General features: G+C 44.2%; 1 protein-coding gene across 1 annotated transcript in view; it reads right to left on the bottom strand.

The window, feature by feature from the left end:
- LOC147698693 (collagenase 3-like) overlaps positions 1-19,409 on the bottom strand; it is a 41,671-nt gene that overhangs the window by 17,213 nt on the left and 5,049 nt on the right. The window contains exons 3-6 of the mRNA XM_086933494.1: positions 18,442-18,590; positions 15,447-15,572; positions 13,272-13,433; positions 9,640-9,856 (exon numbers count right to left, since the gene is read on the bottom strand). Of these exons, the coding sequence (XP_086789620.1) occupies positions 9,640-9,856; positions 13,272-13,433; positions 15,447-15,572; positions 18,442-18,590 (654 nt within the window). The remainder of the gene's footprint in view (positions 1-9,639; positions 9,857-13,271; positions 13,434-15,446; positions 15,573-18,441; positions 18,591-19,409) is intronic.

Below are 19,409 nucleotides of genomic sequence, written 5' to 3'. Positions count from 1 at the left end.
AGTTACCGACTTACCATCCACCGACTTACCATCCACAGGTGGACCGCCCGAAGGTGCCCCCCCTCCCTCACCGACCCATCTCCCACTCCCACCGACCTGCAGGCCCGCTTCCGCCCCTCCCCACCCCGGGGTGCGTCATCCCAAACCGCCCACCAGGCACTCTCACCTGTTGGTGCCTCCGTCCTCTCCCGGGGCCGTCCTCTGGACTCCTTTCCACGGGCCTTCCCAGGTCCAGTCTTCTTCCGTGATCCGGGGTCGACCTGCAAGACACCAAGGTCGTCACCCCCCGCTGCGCGGCCTACGCCTTCCAGGTCATCCCGCACCTCCCCTTCTTCCAACTCCTCGCTCTCAGCACTGTAATCCAGTTCAAGCACCGGTTCCTGATCCACACCTTCACTTGAGACACACTTCACAGCACGTTTCACTCCCTTGGCTCCACACTCACGGCCACGCGGTCCGGTGGCGCCACCAGTATTCGTTGCCCGATCCCGCGGGGGAGGGACAGCCGCCGCGAACTGCCCTACTGCTTCCGACCTGCGTCTCGGAGCCGTGTTGCGCCCCGCAAGGCCCCCCTTTGCTCTGCCGACAACCGCCGACTTGGATCCCCTCCCGCCCCCCAGGTCGCTCGAACCTGGCAGGGCCCCGGCACCATCGGGCCTCAAAGCCGTGCTGGCCGTCCCTACCCCGGCCGCGCCCCCAGTAAGGTGGGCGGCCGGGCCTGACCTCCTCAATCTCGCCTGCCGAATCTCCTCCTCTTGCCTCTCCGCCTCCCTCTCCTCCTCCGAGGTGGGGGTGGGAGGCCCCTCTATGTCGGGGCCCCACACCGAACCAACTCGGGCCCTCGTCTCCTCGGCCCACCTGACCTCCTGAATCTGCTCCAAGATACGCTCCCCTCTGGACCTCTCCTCCCAAGAGACAGAACCCCAAATAGGAGGGAGGAGCGGCTGGCTGTGGCCAAAAAATTCGCCCCCCCGGGGGAAGAAACCCACCTGATGGAAACCTTGGACCCAACCCGGGCCGCCAATGGGAACCAGAGAGGGAGAGGCACTCCTACCCACCGCAAACCCAGGCACCAGCGGCAGAACCATGGCCGGGGTGCCCGCCCTAGAGCCCCGGGACAAGTCAATCGGGCCCCCCCCAGACACCCGCAGGTCCAGCCCAGGCCCATCCCCACCAAAAGAGGCCTCCTCCAAGCGGACCAAGGGCCCGGGGGCCCCGCCGCCACCCACCGACCCGACCAGGCCCGGCGCGGGCCCGGCCAGGGCGTCACCTAGCTCCACCCCCTGCGCAGCACCGTCCGGCGCCAACAGAGGACCCTGGAGCGGAAGTCCCTCGGGCACGGCCCGCACGGCCGCCCCCGAGGCCCCAGGCAAAAACTCCAACTGGGGGAAGGGGCGCGCAGAAGTCGTCCTGCGCTTCCCGCCCCGCGCAGTATCCTTAGGGACACCCCCCCCTCCTGACCCCCGGGCCACCCTCCTGAACCTGGTCGTCCTCCAAGCAGGCGAAAACCGCCGCCTGCACCCCTGCCGAGGCAGCCCTCGTGCCTCTGGTGGCCCCCACCCAGGCCTGGTCCATGACCCCGGGCCTAATCAGGTCCTCGTGGCCGGCCCTAGCGAGCAGTAACAAGGCCTCACGGACCTGTTCCGCAGACACCCCAGACATCCCAACCAAATCAGCAACAAGAGCAAGAAAACCAGATACAACCCCAGCTGCCGAAAAACAGCTCCGAGTACAAGTCCCAAAGTAGCACTAGGCCTCAACTACGCACTAACTAACAACTCCTTTCGAGCTCCCTCCCGATGGTGCCAGGCACAGAAAAGAGGAAGATCCCTTCCTCCCCCGCGCTTAAGTACCCACCCCCTAACTCCTCCCCTTCCCCTGCCTGGACTATCCCCTGCGCGAAAGACCCCGGGGAAAGACTAGTCTGCGACTCTGCTTTCCCCGGGGCCCGGCATAGTCACTAACTTACTTGGTTTTGCAGCCTCCGTGTGGCTGTGGCAACTACTCCAGCAAGCGTCGGCTTGGCCACGATTCTGGGCCTGCCTCGGTAACTCTCCTTGCACTGCGGTGTGTGCTTATGCTTTGACACTGGTTATCTCGGACACCAGCACCGGACGGCTCCAAGCCTTTGTTCATGTTGCATGCTGGTTCAGATTATTTTAGCAGAATGCATGCGGTATGCAAGGAACAGAGCTGCCATCGCCAGTATGTTTATGGAGACAGGGCACAGAGTTAGATTGCCCGCCAGCTCGCGCTTCCTGAATCCTCGACCTCACTTCCTCCCAGAACTAGTATGTGAGGTCACGTCTCCCGCCTCTCCTGCTGGCGCGCCAGCCGTGCAACAGCCAGTAAGCACTTTCCCTTTCTCTAGACGTGAGAGATCCAGCCACGGCGCTGCAAATTCAAGGCCATTAAGATATATTGTCGCAGCAGTGCAGCTGCACAATAGTTACAAAGCCTGTGCTGGTGGAAGCGCCCCAGCCGGCAAGACTCATGATCAGCAGAGCCTGCGCAGGTCACAAGCATGAGCGCTAGCAGCCTGGCATGGCATGGCATGGCCTTACTACAGCAGTCTCACAATGGAATTAAAATGCGTGACAATGCATTTCAGTGCGGTGTTGCGGAACACCACATTGAAATGCGTTAGTCACACTTTATGGTGATGCATGGCAGGCCTGAAGCACCGGCACAACGTAAACGATCCTTCCGATCCGATCCTCGTGGCGGCCCCTGGGGTTTGGCGGCCCTGTGCAGGTGCACAGTTTGCACATGCCTAGGGCCGGCCCTGCCACCTGCACTTTTACGGGGGATTAGTAATCCCCTTGCAGGCGGGTGCAGTGAGTGTCTGCACCCGGCTGGAGGGGGATGTCGGGGGGGGGGCACAGGATCCTCTTTACCCCCTCCAAAGGGCTACTATCAGGGGCAACCTGACATCTTTTTTGTCTCTGCACCTGCATCTATAAATATGGCGCGGGCGCAGAGGCAAAGGTATTCCCTCATTTGCATGGGTCAAGCCCCCATGCAAATGAGGGAATGCCCTCAAATTATAGTGCTGGCTCTGTATGTGCACAAGCACTATCTGTATTAAGAAAGATGCCACACAAACATCTGCGGCCCCCTTTATATTATCAAAGTGCCCTGGGGAGAGCAAAGAGGGCGCTAACACCAGTTGGACCCCCGGGGCACTTCTGTAATATGGCCCAGGTGCGCTAAAGTTTGCATTCATTGTACATTTTCAACAGGTCAAACTTTACAGATTTTAACTGGGAAAATGACCTGCCATTTACAGGGATATGCAGACTTTGGTGTGATAAGCACCAACATTCACACATGATTCTCTCAAAAAGTCAGGCGAAATTTATTACACCGGACAAATTTGGAACCCAGAGGTGTTGTATTTTATCAAGTGCGACAAATTCCTACTATACCTACAGAGCACTCCAAATCAGGCCCTTAGAGGCTTTCATGCACACACCAGCCTATTTTTCTTTATGTACAAATGCGCACACAGATACATGCTCAGAGGTGTAAGTGTGCACGTACACTGTTCGGATTCAACCGGTGCGGTATGAAAATATATATGTTTTGGTATCCTGCTGTAAGCATATCATCTCCAGAATATTAACTACCACAATATTGTCAAGAAAATATTGGGAAGTATTCATTTACTATTCGTAATTCCAAATGTATTTACCGTGACAATATCAATATCGCCACTCATAATGATGGCCTAAATGTATGTGGTTGAATATGTGGGTTAACTGAGGGATTATATATTAGTGGTTCCAAAGTGGTTCATGTGGGATGAAGTATTTGTGAATATCATCTTTAAAAGTTTTTGAAAGATTTTTTTTAGTCAAATTCCTAAATTGCCAGTGACTGAACTGGAGTGAAATGCAATCAACGTATTGTAATCTGTTGATGTCGGCTTTCAGCATTGGAACTCAATTCATTCTCTCTCGAGGGTGATCAGCAACCAGCTTTGGTAGTCAATGTAGGTGCCATTGCATTGGATATTATAGACATTGGCCAGTGCACAGTATGCAATTTTTAAAAATCTGCCTCAGAGTGGCTGTAAAACTTCTGTTCTGTGCCGTGGTGTTAGGATTCAGGGAAAAAACCTGGCAATGATGCATCAACTGTCAAATCAGTATGAGTGAGCCTCAACATTGTAATCAAGGACTATCTTTCATATTCCTGATGCTATTGATGCTACATGGTTCAGGTCACTGACATGCCATTTATGTTGATAGATTGCAACCTAGAATCAGCCATGGTATGTATACATATTCATATAAAGAGTGACCTCAACTGGGAAACAAATCAGTGTTGTAGAGTGTAGGGGAATGATTCTAGGTCTTTTACATAAGATGGTGGGGAAATTACTCTAGGTCTAATATATCGTCCACCAGGCAACTTAGGAGACTTTCCGACCAAAATTATTGACCAGACCTCCACCAAGTGCACGTCCACTACGAATTACCTATTATTAGGAGACCTGAATGTACATCTCCTGGATCCAGACGACAAACTGGCCAATGAACTACTCCAGGATCTCACCTCAATGGGCCTTGACCTTAAAAACCCACAGGCCACCCACTAAAAAGGGCAACTGCTTGACCCCATTCTTTCCAACATCCCCAACCTGAGATCCCTAGACCATATCCCCCTTCCCTGGACGGACCACTTCTTGGTCCCCCTAGTATGGGACATTACTACTGTGCTCCCTCCACCCCCAAAAATCAGAACGTACTCCAGACGATGGCAGAAACTGGAACCAGACATCTGGGCAGCCAAACTCCGAGAAAACGTTCCCCATCCCCCTAATAACACCTTAGTAGGGGAAATAAAATTCAGTTCCTGGATTACCCAATCGCTCGACGCCATCCTGCCCAAAATCCACTCCCTCAGACACATCAAGAGGGTCAATCCCTCACCCTGGTATACCCCGGAACTCAATCTGCTACGTAAGGCCTGCAAAAAAAACGAACGTATCTGGAGGAAGGAAAAAACCGAGGAATGGAAAGAAGCATTCCGCACCGCGGTTAAAACCTACAAAAAAGAGCTCCGTTGCATCAAAACTAGTTTCTACGAGGACAGAATTAAAAACGCTGCCTGCTCGGCCCATGAAACCTACTCAGTTCTAAAAGAACTACTCCACCCCCCTGACCCCCCACTCAAACCCCTCGATCCCAAAGCAGCTGAAACTAAATGTAAAAAATTAGCCACCTTCTTCGACGAGAAGATTCAAAACATTCTTCTAACCATACCCCCTCCCGAACAGGACCGCACAAAGCCGGATCCTACCATCACCACCATCAATCTTCCTCCACCGCCAGCCCCCCAACCCTCCCTGGACACTTTTGGCCCCGTTACTACGGAAGAAGTAGGAGCCACGCTGGCCGCAATCAAAAGCGGTTCCCCCCTTGATCCTGCCCCCCTCCGTTTCTTAAAAAAAGTGTCAAGTACCATCATCCCCCCCCTCACGGCTCTGATCAACTCCTCTCTCTCAGAGGGTATTGTCCCCCCCAGCTGGAAAGCGGCGGCAGTCAAGGGTCTACTGAAAAAACCCTCTTTAGACCCACAGGATTTCGCCAACTACAGGCCCATATCCCTTCTCCCTGGAAACAGCAAGATCGCGGAGAAGCTGGTAAATAAGCAATTATCGCTTTACCTAGAAAGCAACAACCTCTTAGCGGCCTCCCAGACAGGATTTCGTCCAGGTCAGGGCACGGACATCGCCCTCCTGACAGCAGTGGAGAAGGCCAGAAGCATTCTGGACATGGGAGGATCAGTGGCAGTGATCCTCCTAGATCTCAGTGCGGCCTTCGACACTGTAGACCATCCCACCTTAATCCACCGACTGGGAGAGATCGGATTAAAGGGTATGGCCCTGAAATGGCTAGAATCCTTCTTGACTGGACGCTCCTTCCAGGTGCGGGAAAACGACAGCTGCTCACCCACCATCCCCCTCCGGTGTGGAGTGCCACAGGGCTCATCTTTGAGCCCTACACTCTTCAACGTGTACATGGCCCCACTGGAGAAGAGGGTCAGTTCGTACGGCGTGTCAGTCATCAACTACGCCGACGACACTCAGCTGATCGTTACCCTCTCTCATCCTCATCACGCCCCATCCGACCTCCACAGCTGTCTTTCCGAAGTCCATCAATGGATGAACCTCTCCTCATTAAAATTGAACGGGTCCAAGACTGAGATCCTCCTAATGGGCCACGATGGGCCCTCTCTACCATCTCACCTTTGGCCCAAGTGCCTAGGGGACCCCCCCGCACCCAAGGAGGAGGTCAAGAGCCTTGGTGTGTGGATCGAGAAGGACATGAGTTTTAAAACCCAGGCAAAAAGAACTGCAGGGACATGCTTCGGGCTACTTAGAGCCTGCAGGAAGATCTTTCCCCTACTCCCAGATACCGCAAGGAGGCTCCTTATTCAGGGTCTAATCCTGGCAAGATTGGACTATTGTAACGCTTTATACTTGGGTGCCCCTGAAGCCACCTTGAACTCACTGCAAAAAGTCCAAAACGCCGCAGCCCGCCTACTCACGGGCACACCTGGAAGATCCTCCGCCAGGCCGGCTCTCAACTCTCTCCACTGGCTCCCAGTCAGAGAAAGGGTCGTTTTCAAAGCCCTCTGCCTGGCCCATAAAACCCTCAACAACAACGGCCCCCCTCTTCTGAAAGAACTTTTAATCCCATACAAAGCAGAGAGAAATCTCCGGTCCAATACAGAAAATCTAATTTCAGTCCCTAGAGTGAGAAAAGCCAAGACCGGTGGCCGTCGCTTTTCGGTTCACACGGCTAAACGATGGAACCACTTACCCCGGAAACTCAGGACAGAACCGAACTATCTCCAGTTCAGGAAAACCCTAAAGACTCTACTTTTCCCGCAAATATAATCTCACTAACTGGCTTAAACCCCTGGAGAAGCAGATCAGCGCTGGGATGCTCCTCGGAGTTACTACGCGCTCTACAAAAACCATTAAATAAATAAATAAATAAATAAATAATACAGAAGAGGACTATGGATGGTCAAGGGTTGTTTGAGGATGCTTCTAGGTAAGGTTTATATGGCTGGATAAGCTGAGACTAAATTAAGATAAATTAGGTGCTCTTTGAGGCAGCTGGTTCATCAACACCCCAGTTGGTGAAATTTAATCAGGTTTTCTGGATGGCTATAATAATTATGTCTGAGGCTAATTCACATATAATGAATTTGAATACAGATTGTTTGCATATTTCCAAGTCTTATTGAAAGCCTGAGTGAATTTTACTTTTCAGAGGAGCAGAAAGCCACAAATGCCTCCTGAAGTTGTCAGTACATGGTTCCTTTCTGTGGTGCAGGAGCAAGGTTCTAGTCTGATGAGCTATGCATTTCATTCCCAGGAAAGGGAGGTGTATCTTTCCTCCTCTTCAGGGCTTCTGACAATATATTGGCTTGCATTGTGGAAAGTTCCTGAGATGATAAGTTTTCCCTCCCTCTGGAAATGGCTGTTCATTAGCCATTATGGCTCTTTGAGGCAGCTTATGTTTCAAAGAGATTGACCCATAAGGATTGCCATCTTTGACCCCATTGGATGCTCCATCACTAGGGCCAAGATTAGGTTACAGATGCTGCCATTTTTTGCCATCTTGGTGTGAGAGAAAAAGGGATGCAAATTTGAAGTCTGTTTCATTTAAGAAGGGTTTTATTTTCAATCAGAATTATAGCTTGTACAGTACTTCCATGATGGTATTGCTAATGTGAGTATTGAAGAAACAGGTACCATTGATAATGCTTTCTGAGGAATGACGCTCTGAGACAGCTGGTGAGTGAAGCTAGGTTCATATTGATGAATTTGGATTTCTGTTGCTGTTGAGTTATGAATTCTAATTTAGTTACATTAAGTTTAAGGTAGTTAGCTGATATTCCTGTTTGCAAGAGAGGTAACGCATTCTTTAGTATGGCAAACTTCATTATGTGAGGACGTTTTCAGATAAAACTTGAACTGAGAGCGCTTGGTTTAGCCTTAGAGCATGCTGCTGCCTGTGAGGTTGTGAGATGTGGATGTGACCTGAAACTAAAAATGAATTTTTTAGAAGGTGTCTATTAATGATTTGATCACTGCTTAATTCAATTTCTTGTCAAAGAACGAAAGGTGTGTGATGGATCTGTAACTAGACAGGTCGTCTGGGTCCAGGTTGAACTTTCTCTGGAATAGGAGAATCTTTCTCTTATCAATGTGTCCGAGGATATGCACTGCAGATATTTTGCATTGTCTGTACTACTGGGCTGATTCAGAGCCCCGTGAAAGACATTGGCAAGACCAATACCGATACAGAATGATTTACAGCATTACAGAGGGCTATTTTAGCTCCATTGATAAGCTCTAGAGGACCACAATGGAGGTTTTAGTTTTACTGAATGCTAAAACATCAAGTTTCCCATTTCTGGTCTATATTCCCCATTTTAAATTCGTTAAGCAATACTTGGAGGGAGATTAGTGGAGAACCCCGCAGGATGTGCTTCATGGCCGAATAAGAGTGTGAAAGTGGCCACAAACATAATTTGCTCCCAATTTCTCATTGGCTGCGGAATTCTGAATAGTAGAGCGAGGAGGGCCTTCAGTGTTTCTCCTGAGAAGGATAGTATCATTTTAATATCAAACAGCCAAACGTGATATCCGTCAGGGTGGTTGAGATGTCCTTAAGAACTGCCATGGTGAGTGTCTTAACTTTGGTCAAGATATGGATCTTTCTCTGTAGAATGTCATGGATAGTGGGTGAATGATGTTGCTGTTGCATTATACAATTTTGAATAACAATAATTGTTTTTGGTACTTGTGGGTTATGAGGAAGTATATTAGAATGCTTGATGACTTTGAAAAGTGTTCTTCTTTAGAGCCATTGGTAATGATTGTTTTATAAGTCATTTAGCTTTAGATGTGAGTTCTTTAAGCAATGAACCCTGGTCCTCTAGCATGCTAAGTCATATGACAGTATGATTCATGATATTTCTTTATCTGATTGCACTATGGTTGTTTGTTCGTAGGAAGTGTGTGAGTACATCAAGCTGTAGAGCTTTGGGGTGTGCTGAACAAAAGTTAAGACCTGCATTAGGAGAAAGCATGGAACAATTGCACAGACCTCAAACATACATGACACTATTGGGTATATTACATATCATCAGTTTTGGGACACTATTTACAATACTGCTCATAGTTAATAATTGTATTTATACCACCATGTACTTGTTTTTTATATATGCAAAGTCTTGGCCCTAAGTTAGAAATAGTTACCAATTGTTTCAGTTTTTCTGAGATGAGTTTAACTTCCTGGTGTATTAAAAGGTTACAGTATTTCACTAGACAGTTTATTTGTCTACTGAGGGAATTCCATTTTTGTGTTTAAGATTTTTTTTTAATGCCATTCTATGTCATGTTAGAACATTTGACCGGTTGTTTAAGGTCTGTCTTTCATACGTGACTGACAGGTATCACTTTGTTAAAGAAGGTCTTTTGCTCATCCCTTCTGAACTGGCCTAGTGTATACTCAGAGAAAATAGCAGTCATCTAACTACAGATACCTCAATTTGCTCATGAATAGTTCTCCAGGGACGATAAGAGACATAATTAGAAATATAGATTACCCATTCGTAATTAGGTATATCTGATCTCCAAGGACGAAGGCCGCGTCGATGCTCATGTTGTCCCTGCATGCCTTATTTGCCTTAGTTGTTGTATCACTACAAGCTTTTGCACTTGTAGCTGCTGTAGTCTGTGTCGGAGATGGTTGGCTTCCCTTTGTAGTGGTTTTTGTCTGGGTTGTTGTGGTCGATGCTACAGTAGTTGCCGCTGTTGGTAACCCTGGATTTAAAAGATGAACACTTCATCATTTATTAAAATCTCAAAGGGCTCAATGTTCGGATACTCTACAAATCTGTAATGTCAAGCATTTTTTGGGCACTGGCCTCTAAAAGCAGAGTTGCTCAACACAATGTAAGTTGAGGTCAACGAGTAATCTTCTGATGTAAGGATTATGAGATAAACAATGCACATGTTATTAATTTCCAAATGTCACAAAAACTAGCTTTAATTTGTTAGTGTTTAGATTTGTGCTTTGCTACCCCTCACTTTATCACAAATACTTGGAACTTGAAGGCAAGGCACGTCCATGTTAAACCTGACCTTTATAGGGGGAGATGAGGTTAGAAACAAAGAGGAGAGACAAACAAGCAGGAAAAATATTTTAACAGCTACAAACAGATCAATATGCAAGAAATATTCTTACATAGATAATAGAAAACATCTGTCTACCTAGCTACAAACAGATTCATATACATCTAATACTCAGACCTCCTATTAAAAAAGCTCAACGAAAACTATCAGATATTCGTATATGAGCAACTATTCCAAGATTATTGATAGATACCCACTTCCATATGATTTACTGGAGCTGAGGTAGCTGACGTCCTTACATTTCTTAAATGTATCTACCCTTCTAGTTTATGTTGAATTTTTGTCTTTATTTCTTTGCTCCCCTCATATGCACTCTTAGTCCAACAGCTGCAGAGATAATGTGTGATTCTTTGGATCAAACCGGTTATGGGCTCATTTCCTCAATTCCCTCAATTCACCAATATTTTTTCCAGGATTTATATTTTTGATCTAACGTAATCCCTTCAATCCCCATTGTAATAGGCAGCCCTCCCTGTCCAGGCGACAAAGCGCTGTATCAAGGACTATTAAGTATCAAACAAGTCAGAGTGCAACACAGTGATACCCGTTTTTACAGCCTGGGGCTTGGGGGTAATCGCTAAACCTGCTCTGTAGTTTACTAAAGTACCTACTCTTTTAAATAGTAATAAAATCCATTTGGTGAGAAAGAAAGAAATCCCTAGGGAGGCGTATGTTTATCCAAGTGCACTCTCACCCCTACTGACTGTTGGTAATGTCTCCCTCACTTAAGGCATCTTTCCAGAAGTTCTCAAGAATGGCCTGATTCTTCCATTCCTAAACAAACCTACACTAGACCATGATGATCTCACCAACTACCAGCCCATCAACCACCCATTAGGAAAAACAATGATGCTGCGGAATAGATCAAAAGGGGATTTTTTCTAGAGGGAAAATTAAATTAGTCCCTCTCAAGGACTTAAATTAATGGCCAATTACTTATTTTACTATAGAAACCAACTCCCAAGTGGGCTGAAAAGCATCGACTCCACAATCTCCACAATCTGGTGAAGCCCTGCAAATGTTTAAATTAATTGAAAAGAAACTATTGCACATCCCAATTCAGACAGAGGGTTAAAAAAAGTCTCCCTCCGTTGTATGTTATTTTTAGGGCTATCTTCTTTTTCCTTTTACATATTGCCATTAAAAATCATTGTTTGGGATTTTTCCGCATCCATAATATCAAATAAAGGTAATAAGTAATTATGTCCATGTACAAATATATGTATTGTGTTTTTTTGCTTTTTGTGTATATAATTTGTGTATATATAATTGTTTGTATTGTCCTATTCAAGAAAAAGTATATATAAAAATACTCGTTTTGGACTACACTTGGGAGTTAGAAGGACTAATTTAATTTTCCCTCTAGAAAATAATCCCCTTTTGATCTATTCCACTGCATCATTGTTTTTCCAAGTGTTTCTTTGCCTAGATGCGGGTGGAGTAATAGGGCATCATAACAGAGCATCAACCACCCATGGCACAAATCATTGAAAAAGCAGCCTTGTTCAACTCCAAGATCACATCAGTACTGTGAAACGCACATTCTAACAGCGTCTTTGCACTACTCAAATCATAGTCAGCTATGCCATTGGGGACTCGGAACCAATCAGCATAAGAAGGGTCAGTGTAAAAAAAGATATACATTGACATCCTGGATCAAAGAGCCATTAACGCAATATTCACCAGGAACTGTACCACAGATCACTGTTGCTACCACAAACACACAGTTCTATCTCTACGTAACATGTTTCAAGCCTCAGCCCTTAAAAGTGACTTAATTTGCTTTGACTGCTGTGGCATGAAATTTAACATTTTATTGCACATTTATGTGTGTTAAATGTGTTTATCCACACACAGTTGATATACCGGTGATTGATATAAATGCAAAAGTCAAACCAATGAGTAATAAATGTGCAGCAATATTGCAACAGCAAAGGAGATACAATTTAACAAAAGCACGACTATGTACGCAAAAAGCAGCAAATTTGATCAACAGTTTCCTTTTCATTCTCCTACATAGCTTACCCCAAAAAAAAGTAACGGTCCCATATGTGAAAAGACAAAACACAACACAGAAAGACAAGACATACAAAAGACATAACCTAATACAAATATAGTACCCAAAGGAAGTACACTGAGTTCAATAAACAAAGCAAATATAGAATTAGAACAAATGTGATTCAATAGGCAATAAAGTGTAACAATCACAAGCATTATAGGCCTGATTTACAAAGAAAAGTTTCAGAAGTACCACTAACGTAGGTCTGTTAATCAGAGTAACCTATAATTGAGTATGTATTTGAATATATACTTGAGTAGGTATACCATAGTTACACATTTTCAAAAACTGGCATAAGCCAATGAATTGAGATTGTATACTGTATTCAAAAGTGTATAACTTTATGCACTTTTAAGTTTTCTTGTTTCTGTTGTCAGTGACCCTAGAGTTGTTCAGGGAAATACAATTCAAATGTGCCCAGTCATTCAGATGTAACTACTTTGGTATTTGCAATCATTTTAAGTTTGTTCTCCACCCCTAAATGAAGACTTATAATACAAATTGAATGTCCAGATAGAGTTATTGAAGAAAGTGTGGGAAGGAGCACCAACACCCAGTTTGTCACATTGGGTCTGGGAAAGAAATTACATAAAAATGTTTAAACATGAGAGAAGAAAGGATTTGTAAAGTTACTTTTAAAATGTGTACACGTTAATAGTCATAAACTTGAAAATGTTATCAATTTTTAGAAAATATAGAAACTTGAGGTAAGGAAACAGTCTTAGCAGTCTTTTGTAATAAATTCATTTCATGCAGGACTGTTGTCTAAGACAGTTGAATTCTAAGTTTTTTTTAGAAGCAATGTTAGTTCTGCCAACATATGTAAATTAGGAACAGACCAAATCGAATCTTAATCAAATTATAAGTTATGCCTATTTTGATAATTTAGGACTTGAAATGCTATTTTTGTTCTTTAACCATATTGATACTTTAGTGAAAGTGCTATAACAATACAATTATTAAACATCTGCATAATGTCCTCACCATAAAGTGCCTGTATTCCTTTCATATCATCCTCTGGAAGCTTGTAATTAGCTGTATCAGCATAGTGATAAGTTGGGTACATCAAGGCACTGGGATCACTTGAATGAGATAGTCCTAATGAATGACCAAATTCATGAGCCGCAACAAGAAACAAGTTGATTGCTGGAATAAAAGAATACATATTTAGATTGGTGATATTTGCAATGTGCTTTGTATCGGAATACCATATTCAATGTATGTGTTTACATATCAGCCTTTCTTTGTACCTTTAAACAATTCTGAGTCGGTATGGAACTCTAATTATGGCAAGTGGTTCCCTGCAGGTGGGAAGAGGTAAGGACCTCAGCAACATGGGCAACCTGGGAGGCCATGGTGTATGTTCATCCAAGCACTCTGTGTGGGCGCTCTCCCCTATTTTCCGTTGTCAATATCTCCATCACTCATGGTATCTTTCTAGACGTTCTCAAGACAGGCCAGATTCTCCCACTCCTAAAAGAAACCTACACTAGACCCTGATGACCTCTCCATCTACAGGCCCATCACTCACCTATCATTCATCTGCATGATCATTGAAAAAGCAGTCTTTTTTTAACTTTAAGATCAGATCAGTGCTAGCCATCTTCTGCATGACTACCAGATCACGCTGCAACATGGAGACCACTACCTTACCCATTGTAGACAATGCCTTCCTGACCACAGAAGAAGAAGACCCCTGCCTCCTGGCATTACTGGAACTCTCAGCTGCTTTTTACACCATTGGCCATTCCGCCATCTTGCACATCAAGGAGTCTCGAATAGGATTCACAGGCAATGTCCTTAACTGGTTTTCCTCATACCATTCCAACCAACACCAACTTGCTCACATGGGCACCTCAAGGTCCCAAAATATGGCAGTCCCCTATGGAGCCATTATGGTTTCATACTGTCTCCTGTCATCTTCAAACTCTACATGGAGCTGCTTGGTGCTCTACTCTGATATGAACATCAAAAGTCAACAATGTGCCCATGATACATAACTCTACCTAAAAGTATACCCTGTTTCAGACATCCAACTCCTCTAACACTCTCTGCACATCATCAAGATATGGATGTCCAGTACCTACCTCAACCTGGACAGCATTTCTGTTATTTTTATTGAACAACAAATAGGAAACAATACACACCTATTTTAATGATATGAACCTTAATGGTTTCAAACGCCAACTTTCACTTGAATGCCAAGTCACTGTGGTTCACCCTGGACACCAATCTCCCTCTCAAGTAACACAATGCCGAAAAGCAAAGATGGCCTGGTCCCAACTCTCTCATTTAATGCAAGTTACACTATTTCTTCCAGAAAGTGACTTTAAAACTGCTGTTCCCCTCAGTCTAAGAAATGGTTGCCACCCAATGTCTGCCAAAGTGGAGGAAAAATTACACTCATTTGGACTTCCTCACACACCTTTGGGAATGATCTTTCTGTGTGTTCAGGAGATCTATTAAATTAGTGGCCCTAAGGAGTTTGTATGTAGATTGGTTCAACAGTAGAAATGTGGTTTGGTTATCAATGTGATGGACACTATTTTGCTATTTATTCGACTGAAAGAGTGCCATGGACACAGAGGATGGCTTTCCAGTAGTGGAAAGCAGAACATGCTCATAGGTGTTCTAATATCTTGCAACTTTTATTGATATTGCAAGACTCATGATGTTTCATTATTGAATGATTGGTGGGCATACTGCTATAAACCCAGTAAGATTGACTTTTTAAATTTGCACACCATGTGTTTTGTCATAGCACATATGGCTGTATTGTTTGGTTGGGGGTTAAATGATTACCTAGACATTGATTTACGGAGTGTTACTTGTGTTGCTCAGTTTCTATGCCACATCACCTCGATCAGGAATCATTGGACTGCTCTACATTGCTACCCTGGACGCAAGTGCTAAAAGGGGTACTGTGTGCCTAGTTGTAGGGTTTGGAGGGATTGAGAGGGTTGAGGACACCAGAAGTGAAAAAAACATGTTGCCGAAATTCGGGACCATCTGGCCTGGATTTTTTGCAATTTTCATTTGTGAGGTGTCAGAATACACAAGTACAACAGCGATGTACATCACTGTAGACATTATCCAAATTTAGATTTAAGGTGCACGCATTACTCAAAATTGTTTATAATTCAGAACAGTATTCTTTACCTTTTGCACTTGTTGTCCAGGTCTCATCTTCATCAAAGTGGGCATCTCCTCCAATTCCACTTCCTGGATAATATGCATGTGCCAGTGTTTTACCAGGACCATCAAACGGATAAGGATCTTGGTGATCTTTTGATAAAAAAATAATTTTTATTGTCATTAAAAGCCTGTTAGGATTATTTCTCTGATATCTTACCCCAGCTCTGAACATGCTAATTATACGTCCAGTTGTTATGAGATTAGAAGATGTTGCTTTGGCCTTAAGTTTGAATGCATTAAGTGTAACAAAATTCAGTCATGATTGTTTGAAGAACATAAATGAAAACATATGTGTGTCTTTTAGCTGGTCATGCTTTAGTAAATGTGTTCCCAGGATCCCTACCTTTCATGTGTCTAACTCTAAAATACAATGCAATAGTAAGGTTTTTCAAATAATCAGCCTTATGAAGGTGGATAATATTTATTTTCTAATACAGCTTAGAAATTAGATGAAGCCACTGTCCTTGGCATGGCAGAATTGTATATATTGTTCCATCAAGGCTTGAAATATCTTTCTAGGGGAGTTAAAAAGAGTCTTGCAGGAAGAAGTGCTGGGGCAGCAGCGGCTTGGCTCGTGCAGGTAAGAGCTGTGGGGTGGTGGGGCCTGGTGGGCGGGAATTTCGACAGATGACAATAAGGGCAAATTAATTATTTATTTAATTTTCCCTCGTGGTTGTATGTCGAGTGCCCCCCAACCTGGCCTCACCGATCTTACCTGCATGGGCAACTCCTGGTGCGGCGCCTCATTTATAGTTTGTTGAGAAATACATTGGTGGTGCTCCTGCCCTATAAAGGAGCCCTGCCCTGTATAGTCAGGGAAAGCACATGAATTGTGAAATCAGGGCAAAGGGAGTGAAAACTAACTAACAGAGGCCCTGAAGTGCAGGGAGAAAACTCCCTTTGCTTCATGATCATTTTTTCTTTTAGGTTTACTGAAACAAACTCAAAACTCTGGCTGAGTCTGGGGGTTTGTTTCAGAAAAACAAAACAATTACAGCTGGGCAGGTGAAACAAACATGGCACCTACTGGGCAACAGAAGGAAGTGCAGTAGGATAGGAGAGTGCCGAATACACTGTATTGCAAGGAACCCGACAAAAGGTCATAAATCCCCAAACACTGGAGTACTCACATTATTAAGTATTTACATATGGTTAAATGTTCAAGGCGCACGTTTGCTCGTACTTTTTTTCTGCACTGGGAAACATTTTTTCACGAGGCAAAACTCATTACCCCATACCTTCACTCTTTTTTGGGAATGCTTATTCTCTGTTTCTACCTAGGGCAGGTCCTCTTGAAAGGAATAAAGCTCCAGCCATATCCTAGGTTGTGGAAATATTTGTAATAATCTATACATTTCTATGCTTTCACCAACTTTGCAGGACATTCCGGTCCTAGAACACCCACTCTATGCCCATGCAAGAGGATCTACTCCCACGTCATAGTATACCACATCTGCATAACATCCTGGTCCTCATTACCAGCGGCCCGGTAAATTGCAGTGTGAGTTGTAACTCCGGTTTCTGCACATTTCACAATTTTGAGTTTTGTGACAAATATCGGCAAGTTAGACCAGTGAATATTTGTCACTGAAAAAAATACCCAGTATTCACCGGAACATGCAGTTTTAGTTGCAGGAAGCACCAGAATCTACATATGTTTGCCCTAAAATGTGTAACTGGGTGGTATTTATCCCACCCAATTAATTCAGATTCGGACTAAATGTCACACCTGTTACCGGGCCACTCAACATGACCACCTATGTATAAGTAAATCCAATTACAAGTGTAAAGTCACATTTTGTAAATTCCAAATGTGAATGGATATTATTCATATTATTCGGAAAGTAAATTGGGTTTAAGTAGGCACATGGCTTTGAAACTTAGACCCATCTTGTACAACTGCATCCACTGGTCCTTTTAAGAGATAATTCTGCACAATTACCACCAGAAATATCTCACTGAACGTTATGTGCTTAGATTGGTATGCCAAGTGTGTGTCCAAAACACTGTCAATGGTTAAAATATTATTATTTTGTAAGTGTTTACAAAGTTTATATTACACAACTTGGTATTCTGCTCTGACCCTCACGACGGGAATGAATACATTTGTATCATCATGTTGATGTTACATTTGTGTAATGCACTCAGACCTTGTTTACTGCATGCGGGGGTAGAATGCACTATGGACACAACGTGCGTGTAAATTGCTCTTGTACAACAAATGACGGATTTTTGAGGTTTATTTCACGCCTGAGTTTGCATTGAAAAAGTAGTAACGTACATAAAGGTGGAAATGTGCTACTTTTTGAAAATCAAAAATGTTCAAATTACAAACATAAATAGTACACCAGGAAAGCTGTGCCAGTCACTAGTGACAGTGTCATTTGACATTTGAGAAGTTGCTATTTCTCCAATGAGGAAATGTACAAACAGTAAAATTCCACATTGTAAATGGCTGCTTTGTTGTACAACTGGCACTGCACGCTTTTTCTTCTTTCTTTCTTTCCTCCACCAGAAAAACATTTTTCCCGTGAAGTAACCATTCTGCCTACACCCACATGAAGTATGAAGGAGTTTCGTTCCCCTTCCGACCCTGGAAGAGGATTTACTCCAGCCCTATACTGTAAAACATCTTTGACACTCCAAGGTTGGGAAAGAAATGGAAAGGAGTTTGAGAAATGCTCAAAAATTTACTGGTGTAGGATTAACTACTGCAAAGTTGTGCACCGTCATGTTGTACGAGAAATGCATTCTTGCCTGCTCTGATCCCTTTGGAGAAACCTTATAGGAGTAAATATTGGATTAAGGTAAACAATCTCTTTGTAAATAAGATACTCATCATCATGGTTACAAAACGAAAATCACGTTTTTTTAATCTGTAGGACAAGTAGTGGTTAGCAAGAAAACAATGCTATTTTTCTAAAAACAATTTTTTGCGATCCCTCCTGGAACAACTCACCGCCAGGCGCAAAAGAAATCATGATGTCTGCAATTCCGGAGTCGATTTTGCTGAATTTAAGAGGACTTGCACTGCTCCAGACACCTAAGGCACTCGCGATAGCCTTGTCCACCTCGGCAGGTTGCAGATCTGGGGTGTAATTCACCAGTCTGAAGCACAGAAATATATTTTTACCTTCATTACTAATGCAGATAAATAATATTCACATTACATTTAACAACAGCTTCTTCAGAATAATATATAAAATGTCTAATACCTTTACTATTTCTATGTAACCTAGCATTCCATTTGGTGCTTCAATGAGTGTTCATTTTTTAACGTCTCTCTGCTGTGTTGTTGTAATGTTGAAATGTCAACACAGGTTTGGCTTATAATGTCTATGAACTACTTCACAAACTACAGAAACGTGTAATAAAAGGTCAACTCTAAGGTGATGGGGTAGTTGCCAACAGCAGATTATGGGACATGCAGGGAGCCACACATCCTGCACAACACTTCACTATCTTTCGGCTAAGTTCATGCTACAGAAATGCCACATACGCACAGGGAGAAAGTCTGTGTTGAAGTTCTCGATACACAAGTGTGGCTGCCGGAGGGTGAGCAGGATAGAATAGCTGGTCCGCAGCAACCTGCTAAGATCCCTGCAAGCTTGTCTCTTCACCACAGACAGTCTTTTGCAGACCAGTCCTTACTCCTGCTATTACTGGGTTTGACAAGTTTAAAGAGCTCATCCCCAGTGCCATCGGTAACATGATGTGGTAATGCTGCATGGAGAACTACTGATTCTAGGAGGTTCTTTTTCCCCTACTGCAGTATCACTGTATCCTTATGAGATCATATGGTCAGAATTGGGACAGTGTGGTAATAATGCACATTTCACTTATTCCTGAGCTGCAAAACTCTGATTGTTGTAGTTTTTCCCTGTTAGTGGAATGGGCTCGAGCAAGCAAGGGCTCCAATCCCATCCT

Source organism: Lissotriton vulgaris, chromosome 8 (assembly GCF_964263255.1).
Source record: "Lissotriton vulgaris chromosome 8, aLisVul1.2, whole genome shotgun sequence".
NCBI lineage: Eukaryota > Metazoa > Chordata > Amphibia > Caudata > Salamandridae > Lissotriton > Lissotriton vulgaris.
The sequence above is the reverse complement of the archived record's forward strand: the minus strand, read 5'-3'. Positions and strand labels throughout refer to the sequence as shown.